Here is a 14,078-nt window from a genome sequence, read left to right as displayed (position 1 = left end):
ATTGCCGAGAGGAATTTACTGGAAACTGTTGAGAACTTGCTTCCTAAAAAGAAGAGTATATACCTATCCACTCAGTCAAGAGTTTAAATTTTGTTCATCCATCTGAAATCTGGATTATTTGGCTTTAACAATTATTCTAAAAGAACTGATGTCAATAAAAATATAAGTGCAACTATATGATGCAGAAGCGGAATTAATTGTACGGTTAAGTGCCTAATACAACTTAAAGTCTTCTAAGAAAACAGAACATATGAAGTGTGCATTATGTTAAAACTGACCATATGTAGGGAGAACAGAAACAATATCTTGTACCATCTGCCAACATTTATTACTTGACCAATTACTCACTCTTTATAGGGAAAAAATCAGAGATCTTCAAAAAAACAAAAATATATTGCAACTCGCTATCATCGGTAGATCCAGGTAAATGTTAATGTACTCTGTTGGAATAACTAACATCTGACTTCAATAGCTTTCCTAGTCCTAACAAGTGGAGACATGATTGTGCATACAATTTATAACCCAAAACAGCTCACCTGCAAACTTATTTACCAAAGCTTCCATTGGATCCAATATTGGGATTTGGCTTTGATAGTTTAATGAATTCTAAAACTCAGTTATTCCTAAAATTACAGAAAATGAAGTTAGCAAGAATTATATTTCTTCTAAAACTCATTTTCTAACAGAAATGGAGTTTGCAAAAATAAAAAAACAGAATCTGGTTTGGCGGAACGCCACTAGACTAAGTCTGGATGGAGAAGCATACTAAATACTAATTATATCTCTCGTTATGAGGCAATCTACCGGTAACTTTTTAAATTTAGCAAGTACTCTCTAAATTTCATTCTCAAGCAAGATCCACTAAAACGCTCAATTTGCTTCTAATTTTCAAATATAAAGTTGCATTAGGGCCAACTACTGGAGTGGCTTGTGTGCAAAAGGTATCACAACTAACACATAGCTTTTATTTTTACCAAAGATAAGAATAATTTGGCAGGACCAGGAGCCTTACCCTTAAAAGCACTCCCAGGAACACACGCACACATGCCAGAGACTTGAACCCTCAGCCTCTTGGTACCGAAAGAAGAAGGTATCCACTAGGGTACAATTCGAACATAGCTTACGGTTGCACAAGAATGAGTAAATCTACAATGTCGAGGCTACTTTGCAATCAATGGAACATGCAAAACATAAGAATTTAAAAATAAAAGATCTCTTATAAGCAATTACAAGCATATTTAAATATTTGATACAAGTGGGCATCAATCTTCCTCTATAGCAGGTTTTGGTGATGGTGCTGAAAAGTCTCGCAATTTCATCACACGTAAATATTTGGATGGTGGAATAGCGCCAGCTTTTGTGCACAGATCAACCACAGCCGGGGCCTGACCATAGAATTCCCTATGTGCATTAAGGAGAGGCGGATCTTGAGGTCGCTGAAACCACACAACCTTTGGAGGAACCAAATCATCCACTTTTGCATCCACCTGAACGGAAGACCACTGCCAGCTCTGAATTTTAAACACATCAGAAGCTCGTGCTCTGCAACCAGATGGCCCCACAGGATTTCCTGAATAATGTTTATAGACCCTTACAGGATAAGCCGACAACAACTTCTCAACTCCAAACCTAACAGTCTCCCATGCGCCTAATGTTCCTTGTGCTACAACTTTCTGATCCTCTACTGACGAAATTGCATTTCCAACAAACGGAGACAAAGATCCACCTCCAATAGACTTATGCACATATCGATTGAAATTCAAGTGGCTGAAAACTAAACCCTCATCAAATCCGTAAGCCCCCGCCTCTAAGCACAATTCAACTACTGCGGGGACAGTATGGAAATTGAAACCAATTCTGTTTCGATGCTCAGTCACATCTTTGAACGAGTTCTGAATTTGAGATGCTTTCACAGGAGTAATAATATCATTCAAATCATTCCCTTTAACCCATTCATGCCGACTTCCCCTGGCACGGCGTCTAAAACCATAACAAGTCTTAATCAAGTGTCCTTGCTCACCAATATGTACTTCTTGACAATGTCTGTCAAGAAACAAAAACAAACATTAACAATGCACACAAACAAACACGTGGCGTAACCAACTACACCAGACTAGAGCCCGACCAATCTTTATAAAAAACTAATGTACATTGTTTTCGCAAACATTAACAATGCAGACAAAGAAACAAATAAACAAACACATGGCGTAACCAACGAGACTGACTAGTCATTTGAAAACAAGAGAGAGGGGGGAAGTACATGCAAGACCAAACAGGAACAGATTGGAGAAGAGTGGAGACGCCTGTAATGAGATGAGTCCTAGCTCTAAGTACTTCTTCAGCGATAGGTATCAAATCCTTAATCGGATAATCTTGTCCTTGTATTTTCTGTATTACCAATCGTGTTGTTGTTGGCTTTTGTCCCGTCGCATTTTCACTGTACATCCTCGACAAAATGTTGTAGATTGACCTTCTAACACGCCAGGGTTTCCCGATTGAAGTCGAAGCCATCAACTAGGTCCAATAGTGATGAAGTACGTGAAATGAGATAAGTACAGGGGACCTGTATATGTGCCTGTTTGACAGAGAGCAAAATGATCATTATTGGGTCCAAACTTTGGACCCAAAGCCCATTTATATTTTAGTGGGACTGTTTGGCTAAAATTCTAAACGGTCATATATACATCATATTTATACTCTTTTATATATAATTTGGTGCTAAAAGTACGAAATTATCAAAATATCAAATTTTGGTACTTACTTACATAAATTGACTTCCATTTTCTATAAATTTTATTTTTAACACAAATCGACATCCATTCTTTGTAAATATTATTTTCTTTACAAACTATTAAGTAAATTACTAACACGAATTGACTTATATTCTCTGTAAACATTATTTATTTAAAAATTATATTAAAAATTAGTAAATTACGTTAGATTAAATAAAATAACATATATTTACTTTTATTTTGAAAAATTACTACCTGCAAAGTAAACTATTAACACGAATTGACTTATATTCTCTATACACTTTATTTTCTATTAGTTAGTTTCAATCCTAGTGTCAGTTTACTTTTAAATTGGATAATATTATTTTAAAAGTAATTAAGTAATAACAAATGACTTTAGTAACATTTATCAACTTTTAAACTGAAAATTATTGATTTAACGATCGTATTTGTTACTGTCCATCACAACTTTTATTTATTTAAAATTAAAAAATATATTTTAACAATAACAAATTTATGGGTTGTATTTAGATTATATTAAGTAATATTAAATTAAGTTTAATAACATCTATTTAATTTAAATTTTTAAATTAATTTTTATCGATAATTAGGTAATATTAAATAAACTATATTGAAAAGGCTAATTATAAGATAATTATCAAATACTATTAATTAATATTAAATTATCTAAAGAACAGATATTTGGTTCGTAAGATACAGATGCAATTCGTTTCACAAAAATAAAACTAATATGTTAGATTTCTATATCAAGTAAAACAATGCAAAACTAGAATTATAGTAGAATATTTCAGAACTGGTTCGATTCTTTTTAACCACATAACTATTTTTTGCAAGTACCAATTTAATATTTAATATTAATATATTTTAATTCGTGTTTTGCACAGATTATGAATAATTCTCTACAAATATTAATTCGATATTTTTAGTCTCGGACCCGTGTTTCGGGTTATCAACCATCAACTATCTATACTAATAAGCGAAACCATGTTTACATCTCAATTCTTGGTACTCACTCAAATAATATACAACTATTTTTAAAATTTTATGTAATAAAATTTTAACTAACAAAATTTAACTTCTACTCTCTTTAAATTTTATTTTTATTCAAATTTTATATGTTGCTGAACATCCAAGCGTCGGTTTACTTTAAAATAATCGTATTAGTAAGTTAACATGTCAGATTTATATAAGTAAATAATTAGGTGTATGCATAACTAGAATTATACGGTGAAATTTTAGAATTACACTTAACTTCGATTTTTTTAACTACTTATTTTAATAACATTTTTTCTATTATATTTAAATTTTTATTTTACACGGATTATGAGTTTTAGTTTTATGCAAATAATAATGTGATTGTATTATTTTTAATTTCAGGTCCGTTCTTCGCGCGGGTTACCAACGAGGATGGTATAAAACAGAAAGTGGAAGTCCAGGTACTTTCCTTTCGCATTCAGCTTTCTCTTAAATATCATTTCGGAAGTAAAGTAGCTGACATAAATATATCATTTATATAGCCATAACATAAATCAGTATTTTAAATAATTTGTAACAAAAATACCTATGCTTTATATCATTTGATTTTTTTTCATTCAAATAAGAAAAAATCTTCTCATATATTTATAATATATAAAATAATTAAAATACGTGCTTTATGAATGTTAAAACTCGTACACAAAATCAATGCATTATAAGAATTAAAATTTGTCATTTTAATTATATATATATGAATTAAATAGTTGTACTACAATTTGGAATTTTTTAAAAATAATTATAACTTATAATTTACCAAATAGTTCAACAACTTATAATTAACTTATATTTAAAATTATTCAAACGTCTAAATAACTTATAAGTTATAAGATTCATATCATTTATATAACAAATTTCAACTTTAAATCATAAATTATGTTTTTTAAAAACCTCAAACGGGTCCTATTCATAGTGTTTATTATCGGTATTTCTTTTAATGTTAATAACCACGATTTATCTTCATCAAGTTATATCAGTTTATTTTTGCTCACAAATTCTTGCCCCCCCAAAAAAAAAGATTTCACTTTGAATGATATTAATATTCACATAGAATATTTTACTTGTATTTATACTCTTTATTAATAGACGAAACCATGTATAATTTGGTGTTAAAAGTATGAAAATATCAAAGTATCAAATTTTGGTACCGACATAAGTTGACTTCTATTTTCTATAAATTTTGTTTTTAACACAAATTGACTTCTGTTCTTTGTAAATATTATTTTCTTTACAAACTACTAAGTAAATTATTAACACGAATTGACTTATATTCTCTGTAAATATTATTTATTTATAAATTATATTAAAAAATTATTAAATTACGTTAAATTAAATAAAATAACATATATTTACTTTTATTTTGAAAAACTACTACCTGCAAAGTAAACTATTAACACAAATTGACTTATATTCTCTATAAATTTTATTTTCTATTAGTGTCAATCCTAGTGTCAGTGTACTTTTAAATTGGATAATATTATTTTAAAAGTAATTAAGTAATAGCAAATGACTTTACTAACATTTATTAACTTTTAAACTGAAAATTATTGATTTAACGATCGTATTTGTTATTTTCCATCACAACATTTATTTACTTAAAATTAAAAAATATATTTTAACAATAACAAATTTATGGGCTGTATTTAGATTATATTAAGTAATATTAAATTAAGTTTAATAACATCTATTTAATTTTAATTTGTAAATTATTTTTTATGGATAATTATGTAATATTAAATAATCTATATTGAAAAGGCTAATTATAAGATAATTATCAAATAATATTAATTAATATTAAATTATCTAAATAACATATATTTGGTTCGTAAGATAGAGATACAATTCGTTTCACACAAATAAAACTAATATGTTAGATTTCTATATTAAGTGAAACAATGCAAAACTAGAATTATAGTAGAATATTTCAAAAATGATTTGATTCTTTTTAACCACATAACTATTTTTTACAAGTACCAATTTAATATTTGATATTAATATATTAATTTTAATTCGTGTTTCGCACAAATTATGAATAATCCTCTACAAATATTAATTCGATATTTTTAGTCTCGGACCCGTGTTTCGGGTTATCAACCATCAACTATCTATACTAATAAGCGACACCACGTTTACGTCCCAAATCTTGGTACTCACTAAAATATTCTACAACTATTTTTAAAATTTTATGTAATAAAATTTTAACTGACAAAAATTAACTTCTACTCTCTGTAAATTTATTTCCTTCAAATTTTATTTGTTGTTGAACATCCAAGCGTCGGTTTACTTTAGAATAATCGTATTAGTAAGTTAACATGTCAGATTTGTATATGTAAATAATTAGGTGCATGCATAACTAGAACTATATGGTAAAATTTTAGAGTTACACTTAAATTCGATTTTTTTAGTAACATTTTATCTATTATATTTAAATCTGTATTTTGCACGGATTATGAGTTTTAGTTTTATGCAAATAATAATGTGATAATATTATTTTTAATTTCGGGTCCGCACGGGTTACCAACTAATATATCTAATTTCTTTTTACCCACCAAGATCTTATCACCATATAATTTAACATAAACCCTATATCTTGATTCAATTAATTTTATTTTATTTTTGTCGGGGAATTCACTTATTTAATAATTTCACATGAAATCAATCTCTTTATTGACCAGTTTATTCATTTTTATTAAATTATTAAATCTGCACCAAAAATGTTGATAAAATGAATATTTCTTAGCCCAATATGATAGTAAGAAATTAGGTGGAGAAGTAATTGGATATAAATCTACGACCAAGTTTCCAGTTTTAAGAAAAAGCAGCACATACATTAAATTATGAAGTTGAAAGAGAGAATAACAGCATCCTTCTTGATCCAGGTAACACGTTATTCACATTTCACCGCTATATTCATCCAGCTTCAGTTACTCCTGTATACTAGAAAGTTTTAGCCAAGTATGACCGATTTTCATACAGGGCAAGTATGACCGATTTTCATACAGGGCAGTAACAATAATAGTAGGTTTGAAATTGGTGGCCAACTAGAGCCGATTCAATAGACATTTACCAGTGTGGTATCAAGATTACGCATCTCATAAAGTGGTATTATTGTCAATTTAAGGGAATATACATATACCACTTATAAACAACCTGGCTAGAACCCATGACTTGGATGGATCACCCGCCTACCAGGGCCCAGTCTATGATCTGGATCACCTGCCTACCGGGATCCAGCCCATAACCTGGAGCACCTGCCTACCCGGATCCAGCCCCGAACCAAGATCACCCTGAGAGGGGTCCTAGCAAGCACATGCGCGCCCCGCAACCCGCCAAAAAGGGGTACGTGGGCACGTGAAGATGACAGCTATCAACAACCAGCATGTCAGACAAACACGGCGCGTGTCAGAGGACCGTTAGGACACCCTGAAGGTGGTCCTCGACTGGACACGTGTACGCAATCCATCAAAGCCAGGCGTCCCCCGCCTCCAGCAACCAACGGGCCTGATCTACAGGTACCAACCTCCAAACCCTACCTTTGGGCTATATAAACCCCCAAAGATGAAGGGTTTATGGGTTAGATACATTTTTCCATTACACACTCTCATACACACACCCTATACACACACAGCCACCCATGTCCTCTCTATTTTCATCTTCCCCAACCAGGCTCTTATTCTCACACCAGAGGCACCGCGGGGACAAAACCCCCCTCTGGTGTTGTTTTGCAGGCGCTCAACAATAGATATACCTCATTCACACCCAGAAGGTCCAGGCACGGCGTCGGAAGGAGCCGCCCCGCTCACCGGAGTTATCATTTGGCGCTAGAAGGAGGGGCGCTTCATCATTGGGTCTAGGTGCCCCTGGATTCACCTTCATCCTCAAACTCTTAAGAGAGTCCACATCTTAAACCTGTAAGAACACAAACAACTATACCCTCTCTTGAATATGAATGTTGTCCATTTTAGCCACGTTTGTGTGAGCTCATTACGTTAGGCCACGTTTGTGTGAGCCCGTTCTCGTTTGTTAGTTTTGATTGTTTGGGGTTTGATAGTTTTGATAGTCTTGAAGCCTTGGATTTGATAGTTCTGATAGTTTTAAAAACCCAGATCTACTTTAGTTTCAATATTATTTATGTGCTCTAGAGTCTGCTGTTCTTGTTCAGTAATATTGTTAGCAAAACCCAGAAAGTTTGTTTGGTGTTATTCTGGAAATTTTTTGTTATCTTCAGAAAGAGCAACCTTAAATCCACATTTTCAGCCTCAAATCTTGGTCAGTTGTTTGTACACTTGTGGTAATGGCAAGAGCAAGAAAGAGTATGGTTGGTAGGCCCTCCTCCAGTACCCAGGTCCAGGATCAGGACCATTCTCAGGCTCATGAACCTGGGAGAGACCGAGAGACCCTCCATGAGCAATCATTGACGCATCATACCCCGATCCTGGAAAGGATAGTAACACCCCGTGATGCCAGAAATGTCATAGAGCTCAATCAGTATAAGTATATCAATGTTCCAGTTACATAGGAGCATATGGCCAACTTAACAAGCCATGAACTAGCTGAGGCAATCAGGCTCTACAGAGATGAACAAGCTCGGGCTCATATAGAATATGAGCAAGAGGATGATCAAGAAGAGTCTGGGGACTCTCAACAATCTAGGAGATCTGTCTTCGACCGAATCGGAGCTAAGGCAAAAAAGAATCAAAAAGAGCCTAGTAAGAAGGAGACAGAAGCAATCAGGAAGAAAAAATTAGAAGAAATGAGGGAACAAATAAGAAGAGAAGAAGAGACAAAACTTGAGCTAAAGATTCAGAAAATGATGCAGCTAGAAGAGGAGAGGCTCTTAGCTAAGAAAAAAGGCAAAAGGACCCGGAGGGACCCTACCCCCGAGGATATTTCTGACGACGAAGAGGAGGGGCAGAAGGATCTGAAAGATATGTTTTATGAGCTCCAACGAAATATGGAAAAAGATTCTGGATTGGAAGTTGGGGAGACTCTAACACCCTTCAGTCACTCCCTAGAAGCCATCCCTCGACAGAAAAATCTCAAACATTACAATTTTGATTCCTTTGATGGACTGGGGGATCCGGAAGAGCACCTCAATTACTTCGAATAAATCGCCCAAATATATTACTACAACAACTTAACGAAGTCCAGGTTCTTCGCCTCGACCCTCAAAAGGGGGGCTCAAAGATGGTTCAGCAGGATCCCGTCACGAAGCCTCCACTCCTGGAAAGAGTTCAGGGGGGCCTTTCTTAAAAAATTCAGAGCCAATAAGACACATGAAATGCACATGTGTCACCTGAAAATAATCCACCAATACGATAACGAAGCACTCTCAACTTATATGCAGAGATTCCAGGAAGCAATCAATAAAGTCTCGAATCTTGATGAGAGGGAGGCTCTAAGAATATTTTGAAGGAACCTGGATTCAGAACACAATGAAAGGTACATTGTAGAGTTGATAAACAAAGAGCCACAAAGCCTAGCTGCTGCCTACTCTATGGCATCCAGGTTCATAAAGGAAACAGACGTGCTCCAGGCAATGAGGATGACTCGGAATGGAGGATCCAGGAATAAAACTTCTGATGACCGACCGAAAGGGGGTTACCATCAGGAAAAGAAGTTCAAGCAAAGCCAACAAGCCCAGTAGACCAATGTTGTGTAAAATACTCCAATATTCCAAAGACTGGGTCCTAAGACAGAATTTAAAAGCGATCCTGGTCCACCTAGGCAAGCCAGAGAGCCCAGACAAGAGCCAGACTGGACACCACTGAACGAGACCCGGGAAAAGATGCTAAATGAGATCAAAGGAAAGCCATTCTATTACCCACCAAAGCCCATGCAGACTCCCCCAGAGAGCAGGCCTTATAACAGACAATGCGACTATCATGAAACCCATGGGCATTAAACTGAAAATTGTCTCTCTCTCTCTCAAATATTTTATTGAAGATCAAGTCAAGAAGGGTAACCTGAATCAGTACATCTCCCGGGAGACAAACCAGAAGGAGGACAAACAAAGAAGAGGAAATAATATAGTAAATATGGTCCTAGGGGGGTCACACGCTCCCCCTAGGAGCCCGGGCTCAGGAGACGAAGTATTCTCCATCCAATCATACCCAGAGATGGTAATCTCATTCAGCAGCAAGGATTACGAAGGAGTAAGCCCAAATCACAACGAAGCTTTGGTGGTAACACTTGATATTTTTGATAATGAGGTAAGGAGAATGCTGATAGATAACGGCTCTTCAGTAAACATACTCTTCAAGCATACTGTGGACCGGATGAAGCTAGGGAGCGTGCGCTCAAATGAATGCTAAGAGGACCCTCTCTATGGGTTTGGGAATAACTTAGTCCCGATCCGGGGAACCTTATACTTACCAGTGATATTTGGATTGCCCTCAAACCAAGTAACCCATATCATAAAATTCTATGTGATCAACACCCCCTCATCCTACAACGGAATAATTGGACGCTCAGCTCTGACAGGATACAAGCAATCACTTCCATATCACACTTGAAAATCAAATTCCCAACTCCAACGGGGATAGGAGAAGTTAAGGGAGACTATAAGGTCGCTGAAAGATGCTATAGCCAGGCCCTGGTCATGGCTGAAACTCACCAAGACAACAAGAGGAAGGTCGTTGTCCTTCGCAAACAGCAAAGCATTAAGAAACATCGCTCCCACTCAAGGGATGATGCGAGAAAGGAAGTCCAGATTATAGAATCCATCCCGGATCCAAAATCAACAAAGCCAAGCTCGAAAGAGCAAAAAAGCAACCAAGTCACAACAGAGATTGAATTGAGCCCAGGCCTCGGCCAAGGCAATCCTACTGTGCAAGCAACCAACCCTGAAATAAGTGAATTAGGGGAAAGCAACCAAAAAGAAATGATAGCCCAGGGTCAGATCTATATGAAGAAGAATACAGATGCCCGGATCCAGCAGTTGGTATCAAGCATGGATCATGCCAAGATTGAGGCTGCAGTTGAAACAGAAACAATTCTGATCAATGAAAGCAATCTTTCTAAGAAGGTAAAAATAGGATCCAGACTCGAGGCTACCTTCAGAGAAGCCCTGGTATCATTAATCCGAGGGTACTCTGACATATTTTCCTGGGGCCCAAGAGACATGCCCGAGCTGGACGAATCCATAGCAATGCATAGCTTGGACGTCAACCCCGAGAGGAAACCAGTCAAGTAGAAGAGAAGAAATTTTGCCCAAGACAGGAAGAAAGCAATAGATGAAGAAGTTGAGAAACTACTGAAAGCTAAGATCATATGTGAGGTTAAGTACCCGGAATGGTTGGCAAATGTTGTAAAGGTGAAAAAGGCACACAGGAAATGAAGAATGTGTGTCGACTACACCGACTTGAATAGTGCATGCCCCAAATATCCTTATCCCTTGCCAAATATTGATCAATTGATTGACGCCACATCTGGGCACGTCATTCTGAGTTTCATGGACGCCTACTCAGGGTACAACCAGATTAAAATGAATCTGAATGATATCCTGAAAACAGCCTTCATCACCCACAGGGCGGTCTATATCTATGTAATGCTACCTTTCGTATTGACTAATGCGGGAACAACCTACCAGAGAGTAATGAATAAAATCTTCAAAGACCAGCTTGGAAGGAACCTGGAATCCTACGTTGACGACATGATTGCAAAGTCCACAAGCATCCCCGGTCACATAGAAGGCCTAAGAGAATGCTTTGACAACTTAAGGAAATACTCACTCAAACTCAATCCAGAAAAATGCACATTCGGAGTAGGGGCAGGAAAATTTCTAGGATTCATGATTAGCAACCGGGAAATTGAAGCCAATCCAGAAAAGATAAAGGTGATCTAGGAGATGAAGCCTCCTAGAACACAAAAGGATGTGCAGAAGCTGGCAAGGTTACTAGCAGCACTTAGAAGATTCATCTCAAAGCTAGCTGAGAGATGCCTACCCTTCTTTGATCTATTGAAAGGGGCAACCAACAAGAGAGAAATTAATTGGAGCCCGGAATTCTGAAGCGCATTTGAAAAAATTAAAAGGTATCTCTCTCAGCCTCCTGTATTAACCAAAGCCCAACCCGGGGAGCCCCTATTCCTCTACCTATCAGCGGGGGCCCTGGCAGTTGGAGCAGCCCTGATAAGGGAAGAGAATGGCAAAAAAAACTAGTTTACTATGTGAGCCAAGTACTAAAAGACGCGGAGACCCAATATCCAAGGCTAGAAAAGTTTGCTTTTGCGTTGGTCACAGCATCCAGGAAGCTCAGACACTACTTCCAGGGAAGAGAGATCCGGGTTGTAACTAACCAACCCTTGAGGAAGATAATACACAAGCCAGATGTCTCAAGAAGGTTAGTAAATTGGGCAGTTGAGCTCAGCCAATTCAACTTGAGTTTCATCCCAAGAACAGCAATCAAAGCCCAGGCGTTGGCCGACTTTATAATAGAATGCAACTTCCTGGAAGACGAGCCTAGGCCCATGAGCATTGACCCAGAGAGAAGCAATGACAATAACCCGGGAGTCTGGGCTCTTAAAGTTGATGGATCCTCAACAAATAAAAGGTCAGGAGCACGGCTCATTCTAAAGAGCCCAGAAGGCTTCACAATTCAAAACGCCATCTCTTTTGGCTTCGCAGCAACCAACAACCAGGCAGAGTATGAGGCGTTGATAGCAGGATTGAAGCTAGCAAAAACCCTCAGGATCCAGGACCTCAAAATCTACAACAACTCCCAGATCGTAGTAAAGAAAACAAACGGCGAGTACATAGCCAATGATTCAGTTCTAGCCAAGTACCAGGCTCTGGTCCAAAGTTACCTTGCCTTAATACCAAAAACACAAGTCCTTCAAATCTGTAGAGAGGAGAATTTAGAGGCTGATATGCTATCCAAGCTGGTTCAAAACTCATCAGACCTGGATTGCTCCGTCTACTTCGAAGAGTTACAGAGACCAAGCGTAAAATTTGTTGAGGTCATGGAAATAGATGACGGCCCGAATGGGATGACTCTATTTATCAACTACTTGGAGAAGGGGGAGCTCCCGGAAGACAAAGGGAAGGCTCAAAGGTTAAAAGCCAAAGCAGCAAAATTCTTCATTGAAGAGGGGATACTCTATTGCCGGACTTTCTCATCCCCAATCCTGAAGTGCATTGGCCCAGGAGAGGCACAATATTGTATGATGGAAGTTCACGAAGGGATATGCGGGGATCACATGTCCGCAAAGGCCCTAGCTCATAAGATCATAAGACAAGGGTACTATTGACCGACTATTCACCAGGATACAATAGAGTTTGTGAAAAAATGCAAAAAATGCCAACTCTTCAGCAATGTGACCCGGATGAGCCCAGTCCTACCCTCCTCAGTCCTATCACCAATACCCTTTGCTTTCTGGGGCATTGACATTATGGGACCCTTTCCCAGGGCCAGAGGAGACCTCGGGTACTTATTGGTATCAATTGATTACATGACTAAATGGGTAGAGGCGAAGGCGATGAGAACCATAAACTGGCAAGATTGTATCAAGTTCATGGACAACATCTTGATGAGGTTCGGAATACCAAGATTACTGGTCTCGGATAATGGGCCACAGTTCGTTGGATCAGAGTTCGAATCCTACCTTCAAGACCGGGGCATCCGACACAAGAAATCATATGTAGCTTACCCTCAAGGAAATGGCCAAGTAGAAGTAACCAACCGGATCCTTCTCCGAGGAATCGAGAAGAGGCTCAGGGAAAGAAAAACCAAATGGCCAGAAGAATTGCCTAATGTCCTGTGGGCCTACAGGACCAGCCCCCGGACAAGCACGGGAGATCACCCTTCAAACTGGTTTATAGAACTGAAGTGATGTTACCAATTGAAGTAGGATCCCCCTCCCATCGAGCAATCAACTTTGATAAAATAGCAAATGAGGAGGGGCTCAGAACAAATATTGAGCTAATTGATGAAGTCCGAGACCAGGCTGTTGCAAGGATGGAAAAGTACAAGGAAAAAACTAAAGAGCACTTCAGCAAGAAGTCCCGGGTTAAAAACTTTCAGGTTGGAGACCTCGTACTTCGAGACACAGAAGCTTCAGATCCAACCAACCCTGGGAAGCTAATTCTAAGGTGGGAATGCCCTTATAAAATCAAGGAAGTTCTGAGGCCAAGCACTGAAAGGAATATGTCCTAAGTCCAATCAGGTATTAGGATTTAGGAATAACCTTTTATGTAATCTGTTTTGATTTCATTGATATTAATAAAAGACTTGTTTTATTATTATTACGGGCTTTATCTATTTAAGTGTTTAAATAAGATATACCATAGTTTAG

General features: G+C 37.1%; 2 protein-coding genes across 2 annotated transcripts; one reads left to right on the top strand and one right to left on the bottom strand.

Moving 5' to 3' along the window:
- Positions 1–1,171: 1,171 nt before the first annotated feature.
- LOC141716745 (APO protein 4, mitochondrial-like) lies at positions 1,172–2,618 on the bottom strand. The gene is made up of 2 exons (XM_074518930.1): positions 2,261–2,618; positions 1,172–2,043 (listed from the first exon to the last, which is right to left on the bottom strand). Exons 1-2 carry the CDS (start codon positions 2,509–2,511, stop codon positions 1,263–1,265), a joined length of 1,032 nt encoding a protein of 343 aa, XP_074375031.1. The 5' UTR covers positions 2,512–2,618; the 3' UTR covers positions 1,172–1,262.
- Positions 2,619–12,254: 9,636 nt separating this feature from the next.
- On the top strand, positions 12,255–13,616 carry LOC141718567 (uncharacterized). The gene is made up of 2 exons (XM_074520948.1): positions 12,255–13,024; positions 13,193–13,616. Exons 1-2 carry the CDS (start codon positions 12,255–12,257, stop codon positions 13,614–13,616), a joined length of 1,194 nt encoding a protein of 397 aa, XP_074377049.1.
- Positions 13,617–14,078: the final 462 nt, after the last annotated feature.

Source organism: Apium graveolens, chromosome 4 (assembly GCF_009905375.1).
Source record: "Apium graveolens cultivar Ventura chromosome 4, ASM990537v1, whole genome shotgun sequence".
NCBI lineage: Eukaryota > Viridiplantae > Streptophyta > Magnoliopsida > Apiales > Apiaceae > Apium > Apium graveolens.
This window is presented reverse-complemented; position numbering and strand designations above follow the sequence as displayed.